General features: G+C 48.6%; 1 protein-coding gene across 6 annotated transcripts in view; it reads right to left on the minus strand.

The window, feature by feature from the left end:
* TMCO4 (transmembrane and coiled-coil domains 4) overlaps positions 1–26,736 on the minus strand; it is a 92,690-nt gene that overhangs the window by 56,076 nt on the left and 9,878 nt on the right. For 4 of the 6 annotated variants that reach the window (XM_068539053.1, XM_068539058.1, XM_068539057.1 and 1 more), the window contains exons 3-7: positions 25,668–25,824; positions 20,325–20,502; positions 12,787–12,961; positions 12,034–12,061; positions 2,944–3,076 (exon numbers count right to left, since the gene is read on the minus strand). In XM_068539053.1, the coding sequence (XP_068395154.1) occupies positions 2,944–3,076; positions 12,034–12,061; positions 12,787–12,961; positions 20,325–20,494 (506 nt within the window). In that variant the 5' untranslated portion in view covers positions 20,495–20,502; positions 25,668–25,824. The remainder of the gene's footprint in view (positions 1–2,943; positions 3,077–12,033; positions 12,062–12,786; positions 12,962–20,324; positions 20,503–25,667; positions 25,825–26,736) is intronic. The other 2 variants (XM_068539054.1, XM_068539055.1) reach the window with 1 other exon arrangement.

Here is a 26,736-nt window from a genome sequence, read left to right on the forward strand (position 1 = left end):
ACTGCCAATCGATTTCCTTATTTAAGTACTTGAATGCTCTTAGTAACTGTTTTGTACATAAAATGAATCGCTTTCTCATTAATCATTAATTATCACAGCATTTCACTCCTGCAATAACTTCAGTTGTCTGAATTTCAACCTGTAAAGCACAAGAGGAGAGGCTGGCTCTGAGTTACATCTATGATGCTTCCTATACTGGGAAGTGAGAATTCAGAGCACGACACTAAATCCAAATGAAGCCCGGTTCCTATTACTGACTTTGCCTGCTGGCTAGGCACCATGGCAATCTCTGTCATCACATAGCCTCTGGCCACACTCATGACCTGGGATGCCAGAAGTGACCTTGAGCTGACATTCCATGTCAGCTTCCCAAAGACAGAGGCTGAAGCCAAAATGAAGATTTGGGCCAAATCCCAGGCTGAAGTCACAGACACCTTGTGAAGAGCAAAGACACCCACACTGCTTATCTCATGGGTCCACAAAGAAATTTCCCTCACTGCCACCTTATCTCCCATGAGAGGGTGTTCCTTACCTTTACTGCCTTCACCACCATCCTTTTCTTTTTTTTAAATCACCTTCTCCAGTAGATAGCGAGGGAGTGCTTATCTCTGGGGAGTCTAGAGACACATTCCTAGTAAAAGCTCAGAAAGCCCCATAAAAGAATTATCTTCACTGCCTTCATCAGAACTAAGGATGAAACCTCAGATTCTCAACCATGCCTTGAGGGATGCAGTAAGCAATGTTCAGACTGGATAAGGAGGTTGAATCAGATGGTGCCACTGACCAGCTGGGTGGCCTTGGGTGAGTTACATCACCCTTCTGACATTCTGTTTCTTCCTCTGCAAAAGCCTCAGGCGATTGTAATGAGAACCCAATGAGATGGTATCTTGTACCTGCATCTAGAGAGCACTCAATAAAGGTTAGATGTAGACCATGTTAATATGATGGGATCAGTATCAACCTCCAGCACTGCATTTGCTAACATTTACTATGTGTCAGGTGCTGTTCCAAGCTTTTGATATGTATTAATTAATTTAACCCTCTCGACAGCCCTATGATGGAGATACTACCACTATCCCTGTGCTAGAGATGAAGAAACTGAGGCACAGAGAAGTGAAGTCACCAAACAAGCAGGGGAAGCTTGGATGGCCTCAGGGCTCGGCTGGAGACCCAAGAACAGAAAGGTGGTACATCACACCCTGAACTCCAGTTGCAAAGGATCGCCTTGGGGTGCTGAGTGAGAAGCTCACCTTGCAGAAACACAAAACCTTAGAGTTAAAAGAAACCTACATACAATTCGATACTCTACTTGTACAGCTGAAAAAACTGGTGCTGGTGCCCGGAGAGGGAAAGCAACGTGCCCAGGGCCACACAGGGACTTAGCAGCAGAATCAAGCAGAGAACCAGGTCCCTTGGCTGACCAGTTCCTATGCTTTCCCTGCGTCTCAGACCCTTCCAGAGACCATAGATAGAATCTGAGAGGTTGCCAAAGTCCCTAAAATTGAGTTAAAAAATGACACCTGTGGAGTATTTTTCTGAGGAAATGGCCCACGTAGTAATAACAGCACTATAGCAAATGTTGATATTTATCAACTAGTAACTCTGTGCAAGGCCTGCTCGAAGCGCTTTACGTGTACAAACTCATTTGAGCCCCACAAGAACCCTATGAAGAGGGTGCTATTATTATCCCCATTTGCAGCTGGGGAAACCGAGGCCCAGAGAAGTTAAATAACTTGCCCAGGATCACACGGCTGGTAAGTGGCAGAGCTGGGCTCTGTTCTACACATTCCCTGAGCTGGCACTACTGGTATTATCAGAACAGACCCTCTGGGTAATGTGTTTCTTTCTGACAATAGATTTCCAAACAATACTTAAAAGAGTTTCCTTCATTTCAAGGCATACTTGAGGGATCCAGGTGTTGGCCCGGATCCAGGTGTTTCTTTATTGACACAGCTCTGGGAGTCAAAACAAGTCTATTTTCAGGTTATTTCAACAGACCAAGTTTCCTCCTTTTTCAAGGAAACAACCCCCTCCCTTTGCCCTACAAACCCTGGCGGGAGGGCGGCTCCAGTTCTGAACTTGGCTTCAAAGCTAAATTCCCAGCTGGGCTGAACTGGCACAGCCTGGCTGCTCAAAGAAAGCCTTCATGGCCGAACAAAACCCAAGGCTGGGAGATGTGCCCGGTGCAAGGAGCCCGCAATTAGGCTGTGACTGGGACTGATTTATTACCCTGGGATTAGATGCTGTGTAAGGTGTTCTGCAAAGAGCTGAGCTCTGGCCAAGTTACCAGGAAAATTTCCCTCGACACACACCTGACCATACACAGATAGCAAAGCCTCTCGACAGCTGGCAGGTATGGGGGCATGTGGGGGAAGGGAAGGACTCATACTTACTGAGCCCTTGCTACATGCCAGCCCTGGGCTGAGCACTTGATAATACAATTGCATTTGTTTTCCACAATGACCCTAGGAGGATGCTATTCTTATTCCTATTTTACAGATAAGAATATTATGGCTTAGAGAACGGGGGTGGGGGTGGGGGTGGGGGTGGGGGTGGGGGGCACCCGCCCAAGGTCAAAAAGCAAATAGGTGTCAGAGGTGGGATGTGAACCCAGGCCACTCTGGCCCACAGACAAGGTGTCACAAGAGCTGAGGGGGAGTGGGGTGTTGGGGCCACAGAATGTTAAAGTCACAAACTCATGGCCCTTAGCATTCATCCATTCAATTCCCCCTTCCTACAAATGAGGATGGAGGCCCAGAGAGGAGAAGTGACTAGATAAGGCCACACAGCGAGTCAGGGCTGCACTGGGACTCTCTGTCCAGTGCTCTTCCCACCTCAGTGCACCATCTCTTAATGGGGGAGGGGACACACAGGATGCTGTTATCTGAAGAGTGGAAGTCCTTGATTCCTGACAGGGGGGCCAGGGTCGCAGGGCACACTTACTCAGATTCCTCCTCTTTGGTTTCCTTCAGGCTCTCGAGGAACATCTCTTCGAGGAGGTCCAGCTCCTCCAAGGGCACTCGGAGGAGGGAGGTCACGTGGCAGATGAGGACTCGGGCCCGAGCATCATAGCGCCCTGGAAAGAGAGAAAGAGCACGGGGTCAGTTCAGCTTCTAAGCACAGAGATGTTAACAGCAGCGCAATGGATGAAACCCAAACCTCAGATACATCCTAAGCACACAGCCCCGAGAACCAGTCAGCTGAACAAGAAAACAGCTTCTGGGGCAGAACAGTGTGCAACTATTACCCATATGGATCGGAAGAAAGGTGGCGTTTTTCACCAAATTAGCAAAGGTCAAATTTGCACATCCCAAAGCTGTTAAGGATGTGATATCACGATCAGAAGCAAATCCAACTCCATCATGACCTACAAGGCCCCTGGCCAACTCCACGGCCTCACCTTCTAGAATGTTCCTGCTGCGGAGCCTTTGCACTTGTGTTGTCTCCACCAACGGGAAGGCTCATTCCCCAGATCTTCTTGTGAGGCTCCTCCTCCTCAATCAAGTCTCTGTTCAGACACCTCCTGCCCAGAGATGCCTTCCTGACCCCCGGCCCCCATTACTCTACCCCTTTACCCTGCGTTTTGTTCCACACAGAGCTTGCCCTGCTCTGACATCATATCCGTTTACTTTCGTTTGTCTCTCCCCGTGAAGTATAAACTTTGTAAGTATAAACTCTACACTGCTTTATCTCCAGTCCTTAGGAGAGCGCTCGGCACAAAGAATAAATGTTCAATTAATGACCTGACAGACCTGGGTACGGATACTATTTGTGTGTCTAACCTTGGGCAAAGCTCATCCTCGCTCAGGTGGAAGTGGAAATAGTAAGTTATCTCACCAAGTTTTGAGGAGAGGACTCTGGGTCCATGACGGGTCCTTAATGAATGTTGCAGAACCAGCCTCCTCTGCTGGGTGTCTGCAGTGCTGCACGGTAATTTTATACTAAGGTCGTAGTAGCTACGATGACCTCAGCTTCTGCAAAATAAACCAGTTCCTTCCTCAAACTAGGGTCCTTAGAGCGAGCCGTGGTCTGGCAGCACTTGCCCAGCTGCCCTAGGCCGCCTCCCCTGGATGAGGACCTGTCTGTGTGTCGGGAAATAGACACCACAGGCCATGTCTTGGGGTTACTGATCAGCTAAAGTTCCACGAATAAAGGAGCTCCCTGCTCCCTCCTAGGATCACAGACTATTGCACGTAGGCCGTAATCGACCTGTGGAAATTAACAAGCCTTGGCCATGGTGATTAACTAATGGCAGTTATTATCAGCTACTAATTCATACTCCATTGGTCAAGGCTGCCGTGATTCAGTTTCTGGAATATAGACTGCCAGGTGCACAGGTGATTAAAACCTCCCAAGGTATTCTCGGGCACAGGACTCTGGAATGTCAGCCTCGTGTAAGGGTCATTTCAAGGACCTTGATAGCCAGGCTGCTGGACTTGGAGCTGAGGTTCTATTTAAGGCAGGTGGTGAGCGGTGGAGGAGGGGCAGGAGTCCTGGGCTACCCAGGACAACTTGCCGGGTAGCCAACTCACTCCTCAAGGGCCAATCCGTCCTGTTTCAATAAAAAGCCCAACTTGGGGTTCAGGCCAAAAGCCTGGGCATCGTTCTTGATTTTTCTTGTTGCCCCTCCTCAGACATCCAATCTACCAGCTAATGTTGACAGCTGCACCTCCAAAATGTATCTTGAGTCTGACCACGGCTCCCCATCTCTGCTGCACGGCCACTGTGACTGCCATCACTCTTCAAGGACCAGCCATTGCCCTGGTTCCTCTTGCCCCACACTCTATTTGCCACACAGCAGCTTGAAGGATGAAGTCATAAATCTGATTGGGGTTCTCTTCCCCAACTTAAAACTCCCCAATGCACTTAGAATAAAATCCACATTTCTTCCCATGGTCTGCAAGACTTGTACATTTTCTAACCCCTTCCTGCCACTCTCTACCACCTCACTTTCTACTGGTCCCTGTTTCCACCAGTATTTGTCCCACCAAGAAGCCAAGCTCATTCCTGCCCCAGAGCCTTTGCGCTTGTTGTTCTAACTAGCAAGCTCCTGATCTGAGAAGGTCTGGGTGCATTCATGCCTGGAGGAAGTGGTGTAATCAAGATGACTCCTCCTCCTGCTACCTCTGCAGGGAAGGAAACCAGCATCCACGGTGCTCCTAACAAATGCTGGGCACCACTCAAGAAGCTTGCATTCCTGATTGCTAATCTTCCCAGTGGTCCTGGGAAGCTGGTATTATGATGCCTCATTTTGCACAAGAGGGAAGAATGGGTGCAGAAAGGCTAAGAAACTTCCTAAATCAGGGGTCCCCAACCCCCAGTCCACAGACCGGTACCGGTCCGTGGCCTGTTAGGAACTGGGCTGCACAGCAGGAGGTGAGGGGCGGGCATCCGCTGCTCCCCACCACTCCCCATCGTTAGCATTACCGCCTGAACCATCTCCCCGACCAGAGTCCGTGGAAAAACTGTCTTCCACGAAACCGGTCCCTGGTGCCAAAAAGGTTGGGGACCGCTGTTCTAAATCACACAGCTGAGAGAGCCGTGGAATTTGGCTTAAAACCCAGGATGCCAAAGTTTCTGTTCATTTCACTGTGGCTGCCTTTTAAAGGCAAATCTACTTGAGGGAATTCCCTGGAGGTCCAGTGGTTAGGACTCCGAGCTCTCCTTGTGGAGGGCCCAGGTTCGATCACTGGTCGGGGAACTAAAATCCCACAAGCTGAGTGGTGCAGCCAAAAAAAAAAAAAAAAAAAAAAAAAATAGAATAAGGCAAATCTACTCGAGTGAGTTTTGGGATTCCAGGTCAATCCCATGTGGTCAGCTGTGAATCCTATCTTCTGGGTGCATGGGATATGTGGGGTGCACCCACAATCCCAGGCATAGCCCTAGGCCATGGGCCAGAAACTTCAGCCTTTGTTGCGACACAGACTGGGGTTTGAATTTTCATCTGACTACCTACTAGCTGAATGGCTTCAGGCAAGTTTCTTTACCTCTCTGAGCCTCAGTTTCCTCATCTGTACAATGGGGGCAAGAATACCCTTTTAATCTGGCGTATGTTGAGATGCAGTGAGAAGATGCATGTGATGAGACTGGCCAGCACCTGGGATGCAGTAAGTGATCAAGAAAGGGTGGCTAACAGTACTCTTTTCATGGTAAATTGTCAAATTTCCTCTATCCTTAGATGCTAAGAAGCCAGGGCTGCTGGGGTGAGGCTGTGAGCTGCTGCTGCTGTGTCAGCACGGGGAACCTTCGTCTCGCCTTTCCCTGCGGTCTGAGGACACTCTCAGGCCATGTTCATTCAACTGATTACCCAGCCTACTGCACTGCCATCCCTCGATGGACCAACTTTCTTTTTTGGCCGTGCTGCGTGCCTTGTGGGATCTTAGTTCCCCGACCAGGGACTGAACCCGGGACCTGGCAGTGAAAGCGCCGAGTCCTAACCACTGAACAACAAGGGAATTCCCCCTACTTTTCTAATTGTACATTTTATGTAACATTTAGAATATTTATACCCAATTTCACCCTCAATGAATTTTTTTTTCATATAAAGGAAACCACACCTTACTCTAGTCCCACGCTCCTCCCCCCATTGCCCCGCTGGGCACTGGGCTGACTTAAAAGTCTGCCCAGGGTCTTCACTTTGGTGGGCAGAGCGTGGCTGGAGGGGCGGGACTTTTTTTTTTTCTTTTTAAATTTAATTAATTAATTTATTTTTGGCTGCATTGGGTCCTCATTGCTGTGCACGGGCTTTCTCTAGTTGTGGCGAGCGGGGGCTACTCTTTGTTGCAATGTGCATACTTCTCATTGCGGTGGCTTCTCTTGTTTCGGAGCACAGGCTCTAGGCGTGCGGGCTTCAGTAGTTGTGGCACGTGGGCTCAGTAGTTGTGGCTTGCGGGCTCTAGAGCGCAGGCTCAGTAGTTGTAGTGCAAGAGCTTAGTCGCTCTGTGGCCTGTGGGATCTTCCTGGACCAGGGATAAAACCCGTGTCCCCTGCAATGGCGGTTGGATTCTTAACCACTGCGCCACCAGGGAAGTCCCAAGGGACAGGACTTCTAAGATGCACCCTGTCTCAGGGCAGGACTTGAACTCAGATGGTTTCGGGTATGACTCCTGCCTCTTCTCTTCATGGCTCATTTTGGGGGGACAATTAAGGGCGTCCAACGTGGCAACAAGCTTACTTCAAGGCCAGTGGTCATGGGAGCAAAGGGGGCCCATCTGAGGCCCTCCTCCAGCTCCACCCTCTCAGCTGCTGGCAAGATTGGCTGCTCCTCTGGCCTCTACCACATGGGGTGCCCACTCTTCATTCTGGCCTCATCAAATCCCCTTAAAGTCAGCTGTAAGGATGAGGATTTTACCATTTTATCTCCATGTAGGAAGCAGGACAGCAGTTAAGCATGGACTCTGGAACCACACTGCCTGGGTTCGAATCCTTGCTGTGTGACTGACCTCGGGCAGGTGATTTCACTTTCTGGGCCGCAGCTGCCTCTTTTGTAAAATGAGGGACAGGAATAGCATCTACCTCCCAGGGCTGTTGAGGGGTTTAAACAAATTGTAAAGCATTTTTCTCAGGGCCTGCACACAGTAGGCACTCAATGAGCATCGGCCCTGGTTAGAACTACTCCCAGCACCTAGCAGACGGCCTGGCACACACAGTGGGGGCTCCGTTCTTATTTGCTGAATGGATGAACCAGCCAGTTTCAATACTGATAGCAAGCTTTACGAATCTTGAGGATCCTGATGAAGAACCTAGCCACCAGCTGACAACGCGTTCCACCACGACCAACAACCAACCTCTCAAACCTTTCTGATTCATTGGGGAGGCAGGGTTTGCAACTCAGTAAAAAAGACCAGGTCAGAAAGCAGAGCCAAGTTTGCGGTGAAGGTTGTTAGGTCTCATGCGGCTGCATGTCGTTGGGTTCCATGACCTGGAGTCAATGTTATCTTTGGATTCAGAGTACAGAGGGCAAGAACCATGCTTCAGCTTAAGTCTCCTGCGCACGTTCACCATGAGACTCACTGCCTTAAATGGAATTTGAAACTTACTTTGAAATGCCACCTCGGGTTACTTAACCTCCTGAGCCAAATTTCCTATCAGTGGGGATAACAGTATCTACTCTAGCAGTTGATTTGAGGATTATATACGATGCAATAATTCACCATCTGTGTACAGGACCTCGGAGAGCAACTAGGTAACTTATAAAGATTACCAACTGCAAATAAACCAGCCCCACCTGAGACGGCCAAATTTTGGGTCCTGAATCCATGGTTCTCAACCAGGGATGTTTTTGCCCCCCAGGATATCTGGCAAAGTATGGAGACATTTCTGGTTATCACAACTCAGGAAGTGCTACTGGCATCTAGTGAGTAGAGGCCAGGGATTCGGCTAAATCTCCTACATGGCACAGGGTGGTCCCATAACAAAGAATTATCCAGTCCCACATGTCAACAGTGCCACAGTTGTGAAACCCAGTCTAGAGCTGGCTCAGATTTAGTTTAACCTTCAACATATAAAAGGCTTATTTTTCCCGGTTGTGTGGGCAAGAAGCTTCATGGGTTGTTACTGGATGAGGAGAAGAAAATGATTGGCATGCACAAAAAATTCCACCCAGCTGCCAAGATGGCATCATTTTGTGACTAAGATCCCAATCTTGTCAGTAAGGGTCAACCTTCCAGGAAGTTCAGAGACGTGCGGCTTTTTGTGTTGATTTCTTGGGCTGATTCCACGATTAATCACCCTGTCTCACACCCAGAGAGAAATGCAGTAGCACAGACAGCCTTCTTCTGTGCTGTGTGTCCTACCCCATCAGTCTCTGTAGAAAAAAGATGTTTTAACCCTCAAGTTCAGACAAATCACCTTGCTAGTATCTAAGCTTGTGCTCTAAGGAAAGGACATCCATCCTTCTTTCTATCCATCCGAACTTCTATCCATTTATCCATCCGTCCCTCCATCCCTTCATCCATTCCTCCACCCCTTCCTCCATCCATCCACCCAACAAGTACTAAATGCCCACCACGTGTCCATCAGTGTTGCAGACATTGGGATATGATGGTGAACAAGCCAGACAAGGGCCCTACTCTCATGGAGCTTATGGGTAAGGCCTTGAACAACTGGCCCAGCTATGACACCGACCTTCTCCTTACAAGATCCTTGACTGTGTTCTTAGGACCAAAGACAGTTTTGTTTTGCTCTGACGTAGCATCTGGCTCTTGCCTCTCATTTGTATTTGAAACTGAAGTTCAGAGAGGTTAAGTGACTTGATCAAGGTCACACAATGAGAGTCTCAGAGACAGGATGAGAGTCCAGGTTTTCTGGTTCCCAGGGCTTTCCCATTTCACCACCACCACCATGCCCCAGTGGCACTCATGGCCTGCTTCCTGCATGCCAGCTCTGCTCTGAGCACTTTACCTGGGTTATTTCATTTAATCCTCACCACTGCCCCATAAGGGAAAAAGTACTGTTTGTTCCCATTTAACACCTGAGAAAACCGAGGCACAGAGACATTCAGGACCTTGCCAAGGTAGAGCTTGAATCTTAACACCAGGCAGCCTGATCCCCAGATGCACCCAGTTCTTGGTCCCTGGTTCTTCATTAATAAGGATAGAGTTGGACATGACAACTGTAGCCACTCCCACTCCAGGCCTCCTTTTCTCGTCTACAGACAGACCTCGTTTTACTGCTCTTTGCCTTGACTGTGCTTCGCAGATATTGCATTTTTTTTTTTTTGTTTGTTTTTTTGTCTTTAACAAATTGAAGGTCTGTGGCAACTCTGCATCCAGCAAGTCTATCGGTGCCATTTTTCCAACAGCATTTTTAAATTAAGGTACGTCCATTGTTTTTTTAGATACAGTGTTACCGTACACCTAATAGACTACAGTATAGTGTAAATATAACTTTTATACGCACTGAGAAACCAAAAGTATTCACGCGACTTGCTTTACTGCGGTGGTCTGGAACTGAACCCGCAATATCTCCGAGGTCTGCCTGTGTCTGATGAGAGGGTCGTCTGGATGGTTTGAGGGGCCACCTACCTCTGACCTCTGGGGAAATTTTGAGCCCTAGCGCCCACTGCCGTTGGGGTCCCGGGGTACCAGTGAGGCTGCTCCTGTTTGTAGATGCCGGCGTCTGGTGGGGCTTTGAGAGAACCCAAAGGCACGCCTCAGGTGCTGTCAGAGACTGGTATTCTTTAGATACGAGGTATTATTATATTCCCGTGGGGACGCTGCCATAGTCCTCAACCCCCGTGGGTAAAATCTGCTAAGGTTTTTGTTAATAGCACTTGTTTTAGAATGTCCAGCTCTGCCACTTACCAGCTTTAGGCCAGTTTCTTCACCTCTCTGGGCCTCAGTTTGCTCGTCTGGAAAGTGGGAGTGTCTACATGAAAGGATGGCTAGGAGGATGATGTGAAACAATGCTTGACGGGGGTCGGGTACCATGACCAGCGTTAACAGGTGCTTAATAAGTGGTAGTTATTCTCAAGAGACATTTCAAAGGCAATGCCGGTTTAGAGGCTGCCTACGAGAACACCCCTGGGAGGGAATGAAGTACCAGGTGATGACATTAGACAGGCTGTTTCAAACCCACTCCAGTTATTCTGTGAGAGCCAGGCCAAGGTCACCCACAGCAAAGGGGGTAAGTTAAAGTGTCCTGGGTGCTCCCGGGAGCTCAGGAGGGCTTGTGATTGGCAGGCGGGGGCAGGAAGCAGGCTAGGATGAACGTGGCTCACCGGGTGAGGAAAGGGAGAGAGTGAGGCCGACACAGGAGTGCTGGGGCAGCTTCTTCTCCCCCGTGACAAGGCGGTGGGGCAGAGCGCTGGCCCTGGAGGCCGGAGACTTGGTTCTGACCACCAGGCCACCTCTGCCACTGCGTGCTTCCGGGAAAGCCCCTTCCCCTCTCTGGGCCTCAACCTCTCCACCTGGAAATATGGGTGTCTCATCCAAGATGACCTTGACCTGCAAAATGGTAACAACGACCTCCCGCACCCCTCAGGGGGCCGAGAGGGCTCCGTGCCTGTACAGCCCTTGGCAGCAGGCTGGGCGCCCAGCAAGCGCTCAAGAACTGGTGCTTTGCTGTTACCGTGATTATCACGTGAGCGTGTGTGTGCTGATGGGCTGCCTTGCTCTCCAGCAACCTGAGACTCAGACCTCCGCGCAAACCCACCCCTCACTCCAACAGCGTCCAGGACGATCGGATATTGTTATTCTTCCCTTACTTCTGTTTGGAAAAGAAAAAAGTGATAGAGCTGAGGATTTTCACACCAACTCCACCACATCCTCAGACCACAACTCAGCCATGTGGCCTCACCGGCTAAAAGAGAAGTGTTACTTCAGGTGGTGCCCGCCTGAAAGCAGGGGCTGGGCCAGATCACCCTTGGGCTCCCATCTGGCTCTGAGATATGGAGTGAAAGCATTCTGTGCGGCTAGACTAGGGCCAAAAATATGCATTGGGGTTTGAGCCTTAGCGCTGCACTTCTCAGACTATAAACTCCACGGGAACAGCCTGGGGTCTCGTGTAGGTGGAGAGCCCGCTCGGCCCCGGCCCCCGTGACCCTCCTCTGAGCGTTCTTTCCAGCCGGTGCTCCTGCACACGCTGTTTCTGCTGCTCTGCTGTTCCTAGCCTAGTTCTGTTCTTCCTCCTCTTCTCACCCCTCCCGTCCCCCCCCAAGCCAGGGTTCCGGCGGGGAGTGGGGGGGACTTCCCTTACTACACAGTGTAGAGGTGGTTGGGATTTCATTTTCAATTCCGTGCTCCTTCTCCCTGTTTGCCAGCAGGACAGACCTCAGAGGGCAGGAGCCAGACTCCAGAGCTACTCAGAAGGTGGAACCACAGGGCACCGTGGCGGAATCAATAAAACCTCTAAGAAGCACCACCCGGCGCTTGGCGTGAATGGAGAGCTTCCGGCTCCGCAGCTCTACTGGCTTCCCTTTCCTTTCTTGCGCCGAAAAGGCCACTGGGGACGGGACCGCAGGGGCAACACCTACCACTGGCTTCACTGGCTGAGGTGCAGATACGTGCCCCACAACTTATGAAATCAACTCACCATCCTTGAGTGAGAAGCTCAGAAGGTCCTGAGGGAAGAGTAACAGGAATTAGCAATAGGTTGATATGTAACCAGCCTGCTCATTTGACAAATATTTATTGACCCTTAAGAAGTGGGAGAACAAGGCAGACAAAATACCTCTGCCCTACATTCGAGAGGCGAGCCAGACAAACAAGTAAGCAGATAACTGAATAAATGTGTGAGAATTTCAGGGAGTCAGATGAAGGAGGGGAAGGGCTGTTTTAAATCTGCTCTCTTGACCCACCGATAGCCTGTGTCAAGCTTCTGCCTGCTTCAAATGCACACAGAGCAGGTGAGTGACATGCCCAAGGGCACACAGCAAAGCTGCTGCTTCCAAAAGGAGGCACCACAGCCTAGCAGTCAGGAGCACGGGCTCTGGAGTAAGACTGCCAAGGTTCAAATCAGCTGTGTGACCTTGAACAAGTTACCTAACGTCTCTGTGCCTCCATTTATCATCCTACCTACCTAATAAAATTGCTTTGAGAATTAAATGAGTTCATATTAGTAAGGTATTAGCATATAACAAGTACTGTTTAAGTAATAAATCGATAGTAAATATTCAATAATGATAATTCAACATTAGCTATGATCGTCATCATCATATGAAATTATGATGCAATATTTAATCTTCCAATTCCCCCCACGCCACTAGAAGCAAGATTCAGGCTGACTTTGAGAGGAAATTATCTGTTCTACTTTCCCTGGCAGCCGCCACCTGGGCGGTGGGTGTACCTGAGTGATCACCAGTGGGTCATCCTTCAAGATGGGGTCCTTCAATAAGATCTGAGCAAACATGTCTGCTCCTTCGCCTCCCAGGCCGCTGGCAAAAGCAGTCATGGTTGGCAAGACAGCTTCGGATAAGTCCAGCCACTTCACCAGGCCGGCCACAAAGTCCGTGCAGAAGGATCTGAAAGACAGACACAGCTGAGATCCTGGACCGTGCATCTCACGATATGAGGTGTGTGCAGGGATGTGAAGACCTGGCACTTAACAAAAAACCACGGCAACTGTGGCCCATGGAATACGGAAGAGAGCCAAAACCTGATTTCAGGTGTGTGGACTTGAGTTTCTTCCTCCACCGAAACTTTGACCACAGGGCTGATAAACCACAGGAACGAGGGTAACGAGCAGTTACTGACCATATGCCCTGAGGCCGGCCTGCCCTGGGGGCTGTGGAATCAAAAATGAGCAAGATGGGCCTTGGATGAGAAGCTCACAGCGGGGTGGAGACTTGGACGGAACTAACTGATCCAGTGCCGTGGGATATGCTAGGTCAGAGGCAGGAATCAAGCCCCAATGAGTCCAGAGAGTCCAGAGAGGGAGCCCCAAATCCACCTGTGAGGTGAGAGGCAGTGACCAGAAAAGGTTCCCACACATGGAGATTGGCTGCTGTTGGAAATGGCCACGGACATGCTTTCTGGAGACACACTGGCTGCTGTAGAAGTGGATAAAGTGCAGAGAAGTCTGTCCTCCAGCCGTGTCCACCGCCACCATGGGGGCTCTGTCCACAGCAGTCATTTGAGTTGAGTCCCACGGGGGTCCCTGGGTGGGGGATGGATGGGGTGCTCCAGGAGAGAAGGGACCCCAGGAGCTGCAGGAAACACATGGCACCTTGGGGACCCCAGAAGAGTCCACATCAGGCTTTGATTCCAAGCCACCACTGGGATGCGGAACAGGGGAAGCAGATGAGAGGGGATTAGACCAGTGCAGAGAAAAGGCTTCCCAGAGACAAGCAGAGCTCCCTGGTAGAGAGGGCGACCTCAGGAAGCTCCCCGCTTGCACCACTCGGCTCCGGTTCCCGGGGATCCCAGGCGGCCCACCCAACCCATTCTTTAGAGCTGCTGCTGCCAAAGCCCAAGCAGAGAGATCTCTGCAGGCCAGACCTGTGACAGGAGCAGCGCAGGACTCGGGTTCAAATCCTGGCCCTACCACTGTTTTGGTCCAGGTCCCTGGGAAGCAGCTCTGAAATGATTATTGGGGATTCCGTTGGGGTCAACGTCTGTGAATGCGCGGGGAGGATGCAGGACTGGGCAGGGAGATCCAGTCTCAACAGAAGCCTCAGCTGACCCTGCAGGGAGATCTGAAGATGGGGTGACCCTTGAGAACTGCCCCCAGTGGGGCAACAGGGCTGGGCCTTTATACCCTTATTTCAGACAGTCATCGGACAAAGGCCGCCCCAGGAAGGCGGCAGAACCTTGGGTGAAGTGGCTCTCTTCAGCTGAGGCAGGCCCAGGCTGTGCTGGAAAGCCCTCTCAGTAGCTGGGGGAAAGTCCTTCACTCCTTCTTTTTTTTTTTTTTTTTTTTTGGCCATGCCACGGGGCATGCGGGATCTTAGTTCCCTGACCAGGGATCAAACCTGCGCCCCCTGCCGTGGAAGCATGGAGTCTTAAACACTGGACCGCCAGGGAAGTCCCAGGAAAGTCCTTCACTCCTGAAGGACATCTGAGCGAGTAACTCGACCTCTCTGTGCCTCAGTTTCCTGATCTGCAAATGGGTCTAAGAAACCAACTTCATAAAATTGTTTGAGGATTAAATGAGAGGATACATATAAAGCACCCCGAGCAGGGCTTGGCACGCAGTAGATACTCAACTAACGTTAGCTGGCATCACTATTTTATTTACAAGGTGACCAAGAGAGGCAGTGGAGAAGAGGGTTGAGTCGGGCTCTAACGTCTGACCCCTCGGGGGAGTCCTGGCTCCCTCGGTGACTGGCTTCGTGCCCTACTTCACCTTAGTTTTACTCTCCTCTGTTGTAAAATGAGGATGATAATAGGGCCTGTCTCATAGATTGGCTGGAAAGATTAAATGACATGATAATAGCGCCTGGCAGACGATAACCCTCAATAAATGTTAGCTACTGCTATAACAATTATTGTAACCTACCCCGCTACAATTACTGGGATTACCCTGGGATGATGTGTGAGTGTATACGCGGGCAGGGATGACTAAGTGAATTGAGCATTACTTCGGGGTAAACATATACGTAGTGCCGAGGGCAGCAGCATGGCCTGGCCCTGTGTCCATGAAGGAAGTCCTGGATGTAGAGAAGCATCTCATAACAAGAGTGGAGGGGTAAAGAGCACGAACTCCAGTTCAAATCCCAGCTCTGCCACAAGCTGTGTGATCTTGGACAAGTTACTTAGCCTCTCTGTGCCTCTGTTTCTTTATCTGTAAAACAGTGGCGATAATGATGAAACCTATTTCATAGGGTTGTTGAAAGCTAAGTTAACATTTGTCATGTGCTTAGAGCAAAACCTGGCACACATAAAGCCCTATATAGGTGTTTCTTTAAATGAACAAATGAATTAATGAATATATATGTAAAGTGCCAGTACAGCAATCTATTAAATAAGAAATAGCATTGTAGAATGGCAGGGCCTTGGTAAATGCTTCTAACGTGACTGGTGATCTAGTTGAAGCACATAAAAATCAATAGCAATAATGATAATAAATGGTGATCACAGGGCAACTATCTGTCAGTCCCTGTACTTAGTGCTTCATACACCCGGACTCATTTACTTCTCATTACAGCCCCATGAGGGAGGGAGGTACTATTTTTACCCCCATTCTAGAGATAAAGACACCCAGAACCAGAAAGGTGTTTGTTAGTTTGTTTTGTTTTTTTTGGCCGTGCCACATGGCTTGTGGGATCTTGGGTCACTCAGCAGTGCAACTGCGGAGTCCTAACCACTGGACTGCCAGGGAATTCCCCAGAGAGGTTAAGTGACAGCTCCAGGGTCCAGGGTTCTCTCTGACTCCAGAGGCCATGCTTAACCACTGCAGAGATCGTCCCTCTCCAGCAATCACATTCCTTGGCACCCACCGAGTGCTGGGCACCGGCTAGGCTGGTGCATCCATCTCCCCTCTCATCCTTGCCGTGTCTTGAGACGGAGCCCCTGGGCTGTGGAGGTTAAACACCATATCAAGGGTCTCCTGGCTGGGAAAGGGCAAAGCCTCATCTGGAATCCAGGTTCTCGACTCCTAGTCCAAAGCTCCTCCTATTCACTAGGGGCTGGAAAACTACACCAGGGGGCTGCAGCCCCTATTTTTTTTTGAAACTACGTTTTATTGGAACACAGCACGCCCATTCCTTTACATGTTGTCTCCCGGCTGCTTTTAGCCTACGTGGAACAGCAAAGCTGGGTGACTGCAACAAAGACCACAGGGTTTTGCAAGCCTAAAATATCTAGACTTCACGGACAAAGCTTACTGACCCCTGCTCTACACCATTAATATCTCCATGTTTAATAAATAGAGTTCATTGTAAGGAACAGCGTCTGTGACGCTTACAGCATGGAAGAGAGATAAATATTTTAAAGGCTTGCTTTTATGCCCCATGTGGACAAAAACTAACACAGAATGTTTTCTAAAGATTACTGAAACCAGCAGCATATCTGGGATTTACAACCCAGATTGAGGTTGGTTTTAAAATGTGTTTTGAAGACTGAGATCAACCAAGTGGAAAGAGGTGGCATACTGCATTGTAACTTTCAGGAAGGAAAGTGCCCCCAAGGCAGATGCTTCCGGCTCAGCCACATGTGCTTAAGACCATACTTGGATTTTGTGGGGGACACAGAACAGTAACTTCTCCATGTGCCCTCCCAGGCGGTGCCCAGCACAGGCCTGGCACACAGTTCAGGTTCATAAATATTTGTTTATGTGAACAAAGTATGCAAAACTCTTCCCTCGCCTATCTACCAGCTTATCAGGTAGGGATTCATCAGATCTGAGAAGCTTCTGGAAAGATAGAGCTTCCCATGTATGGCACAGGTATGGGCTAGAGCAGGGAGAGAGTTGGACCCTTGCAGGAGATGGGACCCTGGCTTGCTTGGGAACAGAACATCCAACGAGATATATACTAACCTCTAGATAGAGAACGTGGTTTCATTATTAATAATGAGAACATCCAACGTTTGTTTGGCAGTAGCTCTGTACCAGGCTCTGCAGGGGCCATCAACACGTTCCTTCCTCAGGACCACCCTCTCTGATGGATGGCCGTTTCTCAGCAGCAGTGATTCCCCAGCCCCTTCTTCCTGGCCAGTAGAAGCCCCCTCCCATGACGGAGACAGACAGAGAATGTCAAGTGCCCTTATTTTTTCCCTGCCTCCCTTGCAGGTGAGGCGAGGGCATTTGACTAGACCTAGCCAATGACACAAAAGGGGAAGCCTTCTCAGGGTATCCCGGGAAAGAGTTCCTCCCTGATGAGAGACTTGAAGAGAATCCCTGTCCTCCTCTTCCGTGCCTTGGGTCTTGTTCTGTGATGGTGTGATGTATGGCACTGCAGCAGCCATTTTATGATCAGGAGGGGGAGGCTAAGAGAACTGCAGAAAAGCCAACCCAAAGGCTTTTTGAGGTGCTGTATCAATGCTGGAACTCTCTTCCTTTTGATTTCTTGTTAAGTGAGAAAAACACGTCTCTTATTGTTCATTTATTATTTTTTTTTAATTTTTAAATTTTTTTCACATCTTTATTGGAGTATAAATGCTTTACAATGTTGTGTTAATTTCTGCTGTACAACAGAGTGAATCAGCTATATGTATACCTATATCCCCATATCCCTTCCCTCGAGCCTCCTTCCCACCCTCCCTATCCCATCCCTCTAGGTCGTCACAAGGCTTTGAGTTGATCTCCTTGTGCTATGCAGCAGCTTCCCACTAGCCATCCATTCTACATTTGGTAGTGTGTGTATGTCAATGCTACTCTCTCACTTCATCCCAGCTTCTCCTTCCCACCCTGGGCCCTCTAGTCTGTGCTCTATGTCTGCCTCTTTATTCCTGCCCTGCCACTAGGTTCATCGGTACCGCTTTTTAAAACTCCATATATATGTGTTAGCATACGGTATTTGTTTTTCTCTTTCTGACTTACTTCACTCTGTGTGACAGATTCTAGGTCCATCCACCTCACTACAAATAACTCAGTTTCGTTCCTTTTTATGGCTGAGTAATATTCCATTGTATGTATGTGCCACATCTTCTTTATCCATTCATCTGTGGATGGACATTTAGGTTGCTTCCATGTCCTGGGTATTGTAAACAGTGCTGCAATACACATTGTGGTACACGTATCTTTTCTTAAAAAAAAAAAAAAAAATTATTTATTTATTTATTTATTTTTGCCTGTGTTGGGTCTGCACTGGTGCGCACAGGCTTTCTCTAGCTGCAGCAAGCGGGGGCTGCTCTTCGTTGCAGTGCGCAGGCTTCTCATCGCGGTGGCTCGTCTTTGTTGCGGAGCACAGGCCCTAGGCGTGCCGGTTTCGGTAGTTGTGGCTCGTGGGCTCTAGAGCGCAGGCTCAGTAGTTGTGGCGCACGGCCTTAGTTGCTCCGCAGAATGTGGGATCTTCCTGGACCAGGGCTCGAACCCGTTGTCCCCTGCATTGGCAGGCGGATTCTTAACCACTGCACCACCAGGGAAGTCCCTACATGTATCTTTTTGAGTTATGGTTTTCTCAGGGTGTATGCCCAGTAGTGGGATTGCTGGGTCATATGGTAGTTCTATTTTTAGTTTTTTAAGGAACTTCCACGCTGTTCTCCATAGTGGCTGTATCAATTTACACTCCCACCAACAGTGCAGGAGGGTTCCTTTTTCTCCACACCCTCTCCAGCATTTATTGTTTCTAGATTTTTTGATGATGGTCATTCTAACTTTTATTATTTAAATCTCTTTTAGTGCAGTGTACTGTTACTTGCAGCCCAAAGTACCCTGATTGGTAGGGGTAAGTTCCAGGATTGTCTTCATTTTACAGATGAGGAAATTGAACAAATAAAGTAAGTCACAGACTCGGCAAGCACCTACTGTGGGCCAAACACTATGCCATGTGCTTTAACTATATTATCTCATTTGATTCTTGTAATCACTCAGCAGGTGGGTATTACTAGCCCTATTCTACAGATGAAGACACTGATGCATAGGGACGTTAAATAAACTGCCTAAGGCCACATGTAACTGGAAAGTGGCAGGGGCAGGACTTGAACCCAGATCTAAGTCCAAATCCCGTGGAATGTCTCCTGTGCTAAGAAAGTCAGTATTTATCCATCCTTCTTCTCACAGACCTTGACCGAGGGTATGTGTTGCACCAAGCTGTGTGCCAGGCACTGGGAACTCAGAGATGAACGAGGCAGCTCCTGCCCTCCAGGGAAGAGTAACGGTGCAGCACGGTGGCTGTGGTGACAGGTCACTGGACAGACAGGTGGAGAAGCTTCCTGTCTGGGGGGGTGAGGAGGGTCTGGGAAGGCTTCCTGGAAGTGACCCCCAAGGAGATGAAACTGCTCAAGGTTCGGGCCAGTGGGAGGGACAAAGATAAAAAGAAAAACAAACAAAAACCCAGCCAAGACCCAAGGCACGGGGAAGTTTACTCATGGGGACCATGGCTGGGGTCGGGGGCTGCGGTTCTTGAAAACACTGCAGATGCAAAAACTTCTTGCCATCTCCTGCCCTCAACCCATCGCTCCCTGTCTCAGGAATGATATCTCTGTCCTCCCAGGCCCCCCTCCCCATCTGGACCTTTGGGGTCAAAGTTAGCTCCTCCCTCTGCCCCGTCCACAGCACCCAAGCTGTCCCCAACTCAACTGCATTCTCCTTGAGAAAAACTGCCTCACCTGTGTCCCTCCAGCTCTGGGTCACTGTCCTGGTTTCTCCAAACAACTCCCTCCTCCGGTCTCCAAACTCTCTCCCCGCAAAATCCTTGAAGGCCTTGAAGGCCAAGCCCAAGCTCTTAGCCACTCTACTATTCCGACTCCATATACTGAGTGTCACTGAACCTGATACGCATCGTGGCACTTAGCCCACTTGCCCACTGTTAAAATCACTCATTTGGGTGCCCACCGCCCCCCCCCACCAGATTGTAAGCACCAGGAGGGCAGAAGCCAGGCCTTGCTTTTCTTTGTTTTCTCCACAGGGCCTTGTACTACACTCAGCACATAGTAGGTGCTCAGTGAATGTAGATATCTTATCCCCCTATTAGGGTGTGTCCTACTTGAGGGCAGGGATAGTGTCGGCCTTGTTTGTCTTACTCATGTCCACTTTCCATGTACTTCAAACGGTGCCTGGTGAAATGCTTGTAGGTGCTCCTTAAATGCTTGGTGAAGGTATAAATAAGTGGGTACTGAATGAGGGATGCCCTAGCCCCCTACCACGTTGTGAGCTCCTTGAAGGCAAGGACAACGGCTTTCTCCTCTTTGTAGTGTCCAGTAACACCTGGCAGGCTGCTTGGCTGCCAAGAATCATCTCCCTGAAGAAGCATGACCGTCCCTCTGTGAGATAAAAGCACTCACCTTTGCTCAGGTTCTGGAAAGAGCTGGGACAGGGAGATGCCACAGAGGGCGGCATAGGCAAAGCGGTTGGTCTCAGTCAGCTCCCGGCCTGTGGGCAGATGCGGCTCCCCTTCCACACCTGGCTCGGCCACCTGGGGCAGCCCCCGGCTCGACCTGTCCCCTGTGGCCATTTCCAGCCCTGCAGGGAGAAATCCCAGTGAAAAATGCTTTCAGCAGGTAGGCAAAGCTTCCTTAAACGGGACACAAAAACTACCACATCATAAAAGAAAAGGTGGATAAATACGCCCTCATTCAAATTAAAAACTTCTATTCATCATCTTTAAGAGACTGGGGCTGGGGGAGATATTTTCAATGTGTATATCACAAAGGATTTGTATCCATAGTGTAAAAACAACTCCTACAAGTCACTAAGAAAAAGAAACAAGGCAAATTTAAGATGGGCAAAACACTCGAATAGGTACTTCACAAAAGATATCCAATGGCCAATAAGTACATGCAGAGGTGTTCAACATCACTGGGCATCAGAGAAACAGAAATTAAAACCCCAATGAGACACGGCTACTCACCCATCAGAATGGCTAAAATTAAAAGACTGACAATACCAAGTGCTGACGAAGATAAGGGACAGATAGAACTTCCATACACTGCTGGTGGGAGTGTAAATTAGCCAACTGAGACATGGAAATTAAAACTCCAATGAGATACTACCATTCACCTATCAGAAAGGTTAAAATTAAAAAGACCTACAATACTAAGAGAATAAGGAGCAAATAGAACTTTCATACACTGCTGGTGGGAGTGTAAATTGGTACAACCATGTGAAAAATGGTTTGACTTTATCCACTAAATTTAAACATGTGTCTTCCCTACACCCCAGGAACTCCACTCCTGAGAAATGAAGGTTTATGTCCCCCAAAAGACATGAATGCTCATAGGAGCTTCACTCATAATAGTCCCAAATGAAACAACCCACACGTTCACCCACAGCAGAATGGACAACCTATGCAGATTTATACCATGGAATATTACACAGCAATGAAAAGAATGAAGTTTGGCTCACCACAACAACATGAGTGAATCTCAATGGTAAGCAGATGGTCATTCACCAGAGAATATATACTGTAGGATTACGTTTATATGAACTTGAATAATAGGTCAAACCAATCTATAGTGAGAAGAGTCAGAAGAGAGGTTGCCAGTGGGAGGGAATATTGGCTTAGAAGGGGGACAGCAAGGCTTCTGGGTGATGGAAATGTTCTATATCTTGACCCAGGTGGTGATTACATGGGCATAAATATATTTTAAAAATTCACTAAGCTGTACACTTAAGATTTGTGTACTCTATGTATGTTATACTTCAGTGAAAGGAAGGAAGGGAGGCAGCAAGGTCTCCTTCCCCTTCCTCTGTCCCTCCCTTTATTCTCTCTTTCCTTCCCAGGGGCAGAAGGGGAAGAAGGGAAGGGATGGGTGGGGAGGATTGGGGAAGGGACAAACCAAGCCATGTCAGGCATCCAAGGGCCCTGGGAGCGGGTACTGGGAAGGGTACCAGCCGTGACCATAGGGCACTGTGGATATGAATGCAGGCTCAGGACCAGACAGACAGGGTGTGAATCTAAGTGCCTCCAACTCATAGATGTGGGACCTTGGGCAACTCAACCTCTCTGCACTGAGATTCCTTTACCTAAAAATGGACTGTAATAGTACATGTCTGGAAGAGCTGTGTAAGCAAGAAATGACATGGCCATGAAGAAATAAACGCATAAAAGAATCAACAAACAAATAAATAAGATGCGCAGCACAGTGCCTGGCACACAGCAAAGGTGTATAAATAATAGTAAGAGGCAACATTATTGAGCCACTGCTGGATGCGAGGCCCTGGGGCTACAGTTTTTAACATGCACGGTCCCAGCCAACTCTACGAGCCAGGTACTATTGATACCATAACATCCAGTTTTCAAACCGGGGGGCAACAGCCTCAGAGAAGAAGTAACTGGGCCCGGGTCACATGCCAGTAAATGGCAGACCAGAGCCCAAAGCCAGAGCTCTTGGCCACCATCTCTGTTTCGAACAGTCGTCTTATCGCCAAGAGATTTCTAGTCTAATACCCATACTCCACACTGACTTTGGCCCACAAATTCGTTCTCATCCAGCTGAGCAATAAAATCTTTTGTTCTCAAAGTATCACCTCCATGGAGGGATTATCTAAAAGTTTGTCCACAACTAATATTGCATCAGTTTTTCAAAATAACTCTGAGGTAGTTAAAAGCCACAAACCAACACCTGGACAGCATGTAACAGTTTACAGAACACTTTAAATCCATTTAATTCTTACAACTACCATGTAAGGTTAAGTAGGACGTGAGGCGTTATGACTCTCTCCTTTAACTATAAGCTTCAGAGAGGCCAAGCGATTTCCCCAGAGTTACACAGTAAGTATGTGATGAAAGTCAAACCAGACTTTGGTGCTAAACCCCATGTTCTCTCCTCTACACCCGCACAGGGATTCTCCTTCCCTTGTTTCAGATGGAGAAATTGAGGCCCAGAGAGGTTAAGACCATGCCCAATGTCACCCAGCAAGACTGGCCTCCAGGGCTTCCCTGGTGGCGCAGTGGTTGAGAATCTGCCTGCCAATGCAGGGAACACGGGTTCGAGCCCTGGTCTGGGAAGATCCCACATGCCGCGGAGCAACTAGCCCGTGAGCCACAACTACTGAGCCTGCGCGTCTGGAGCCTGTGCTCCGCAACAAGAGAGGCCGCAATAGTGAGTGGCCCGTGCACCGCGATGAAGAGTAGCCCCCGCTTGCCGCAACTAGAGAAAGCCCTCGCACAGAAACGAAGACCCAACACAGCCAAAAATAAATAAATAAATAAATAAATTAATTAATTAATTAATTAATTAAAAAAAATTATTTGGGAAAAAAAAAAAAAAAAAGACTGGCCTCCAATGGTTGCTCCAGGAACCCAAGTTTGAGATTTGTTTGTGGCAGATTTCCCTGGCTCAGATAATCAGCACAGACCATGTTGGTGGACAAAGAGGACAGCAACAAGCCACGAACTAAGGACATCACCGGGGGCAGCGTCTGGCCTTGATGTCAGCAGGCTTAGCAATTTCCACTACCTTTAAACAACTCCATGTGCCACTTGGCAGCTGGGGTAATTGCCCTTATTACCCAGAAGAACCCAAGATGGTATTTTATTGGGCTGGTATTTGGGGAGCCCCATGTTAGTTCTCAGCTCAAGAAGAAACAGCCTTCTAATCAGAGAAGCATGAGCTGGCCTGTCTCTAACCACAGGGGAGAGGGGGTTGTGCTGAGTGCACGAAGAGCTCAGCTCAGGCCAAATTCATTCATTCATTCATTCAACAAAATACTCTCCTGATGTCCTATAATCCATTCTCTACACAGTAGCCTGAGTGGCCTTGTCCTATATACCAATCATGTCACTTGCCTGCTTAAAGGCCTCCGAAGGCCTCCCATCACCCCAGGATGAATACCAATCCTTTCATGATAGTCTACAGAGTCCTGATCCGGCCCCTGCCCGCCTCTAAACTCCAGCTCATGCCCCCCACACCCGCCTTGTTCACTACACTGTAGCCACGCTGGCTGTCTTTCTGCTCCTCAAATACGCAAGCTGGTCCTCCCTCTGGGCCTTTGCACCTGCCATTCCCCCCAGCCTGGGACACTTTACATTTGACCTTCACATCATTCTGGCCTTAGCCTGAATGTCACCTCCTCTGAGAGGCCTTCCTTGATTCCCCAGGCCAAGCTACTCTGCCTCTCTATCCTAGCATCCTGTTCTATTTCTATAAGACTTACTCCGTCTTAAGTAATACGTTTTTAAATTATATTGTTTACTTGTGTAAACAAGTAGAACATAAACTTCTCGAGGCAGGTCCCTGGTTGTTTTTTCACTGCTGTAACCCTAGCTTTCTGAGCAGGCCCTGGAGTACTGCAGGCATTCAATAACTACTTGCTGGATGAATGAAGAGGGCCTTGAGGCAAATCAGGGGACAAAACTGACAAATTCCCTGCTCTCAAGGGGCTTACATTCTGGTGGGAGACAGGCAATAATACACCAATACATCATGATCATAATCATTTAAGTACTTGCCCACGATCACGTAGCTATTAAGTGGTGGAACTGAGATTCGCACTCAGAGGATCTGGATGTAACAGTCCACTAAATAAGTAAGTAATAAGTAAGTAAGTAAATAAATAAATATATAAACATTCAGTTGGGCAGTGAACAGTTAGGGAGAGGGGGATATGCAGTGATCAGAACGGCGGGGGTGACAACAGTATCGGATGCAAGGTGCCATTCCAGCAGAGACCTGCAGGAAGTACGGGGGACAGCCCTGCAGATGGATGGGACAGGGTATTCCAGTAGAAGAAACAGGACAGTGGTAGAGCTAGATGGACAAGTAAACAGACGGTGATAACCCAGTGGGATAAATGCTGTGATGGAGAAAACACAGATAGAGGGATACAAAGAGGGGAACCCAGAATTGGCTTCCCAGAGAAGGTGACATCAGACAGGGGTGGGGTCAGGGGAAGAGAATGTTCTCGGCAGAGGGGATAGCATCTGTCAAGTCCCAGAGGGAGAAGAGAGAGGATGCTTTTGAAGAACCAAAAGGATGCTCAGTGTAGCCAGGGTTTGGACAATGGGTGGGTGCAGAGGTTGGGAGGGAAGAAGTGAGGTTGGAGGGGAAGCTGCCAGGGGCTACACCCTGCAGGACCAAGTCCCCCAGCTAAGGAGTCTGACTTAACCTCAAAGGCAATGGCCATGAGGGGAGCTGAGTGGGGGTACATGGGACCCCTTGGTACGACTTCTGCAACTGCCTGTGAATCTATAATTATTTAAAAAGGAAAGGTGGGATGTCACTAGAGAATATGAAAACCTTAAGTTTTAAGTAAATCCAAAATAGATATTCGCCTCCACTCCAAATCAATCAGTTAGTTAATTTAATAAACATCTACCAGGGAACTCCCTGGCGTTCCAGTGGTTAGGACTCTACACTTCCACTACTTCCAGGGCACGGGTTCGATCCCTGGTCGGGGAACTAAGATCCCACATGCCACACAGCACAGCTAAAACCCCCCACAAAAACCAATAAATAAATAAAGAAACAAATATGTACCAGATACGTACAATAAATATGTACCAGGTGCTGTCTTACATGCTGGGGACACAGCGGTGACTAAGACAGACAGACAACCACCTTCCACCATAGAGATACATTCTAGTCGGGGAGACAGACAAAATGTAAACTCACGACATTTAAATGAAGATCATTTTAAATAATGACAAGGGTTCTGAAGAGAAAGAAACCTTAAATAATACTTACCCAGATTTCAAGAAACAACCATGGGCTTCCCCTCTAAGTCTGAAAACAGGCTGTCCAGCTTCTTGAAGGTTTTTTGGAGAAATATGCAAATTTCCCTGGAGGAGCAAACCAGAAAAACAAGCCCATGGGTCCATAGGGTGTGGGATCTGGAGGAGGCCTGTGGGAAAGAGGGATCGGTTAGCCCGGGGCTCAGGGCTAACCCTACTACCACTACTACCCTACTACCACTACTACCACTCTTCTGGGCCTTCGCCCCCACAGGTTTGCAGGCAGCTACCATTCACTGGGCACAGCCCTGGCGCTGTGCATGGACTGTCGGTTCTAAGTCCTTGTACCCTGAGCCGTGGGTGCTACACTGGCTCCTTGGTTAGCCTGGCAGTAGAGGGCAGGCACCGGATCTACTCCATATCAGTATTCTGGTGCCCAACCTCTTACCTGCCACAGAGTGAGTGCTCAGAAATTGCCTGTGACACGAAGGAATGAACTAGTTTTCAGGCTTAAGCAAGAGCTAGATTTTCCTGGTTATTCCCTCCAGAAAGGCACTCCTATTCTTACCCTCCCATCAAGCATCAGATGAGGAAGGGAGAATGGAACAAGGGCCAAGCATCTGGAATTACCCAGGGATGTCCCAGAGCCCAGCAGGAGAAGAGAGAAGATGCTTTTGAAGAACCAAAAAGATGCTCAGGGACCACCTCAAACTTCAAATAACCTGAGCTTCATCCTAATGGGCCATTTGCCACGTTCAAGGAACCAGAGTATTTTCTGCCTCTCAAGCTTCCGTAGGGTTTTTAATCAATTAGTAGTGATAACACCCTTCCCCTGGATGTTATCTTCTTATGAGTCACGAGAATGTATATACTATGCCTACAAACCAGGAGATTCAAGCCACAAGTCCACCCATATTAAAAAGACACAGAGAAGAAAAATGTCTAGAAGAATAGCCTCTATAGTGATCTCTGAAAGGTGAGATACCAGAGACTTCTCTGGATTTCCCCAATATTCTGTCACAGATATGTATTGCTTTTCAACTCTGAAGACAGTTATTTTGTTTATATCTCCATCTGTACAG

This window comes from Eschrichtius robustus, chromosome 3, assembly GCF_028021215.1.
Source record: "Eschrichtius robustus isolate mEscRob2 chromosome 3, mEscRob2.pri, whole genome shotgun sequence".
NCBI classification, from domain to species: domain Eukaryota; kingdom Metazoa; phylum Chordata; class Mammalia; order Artiodactyla; family Eschrichtiidae; genus Eschrichtius; species Eschrichtius robustus.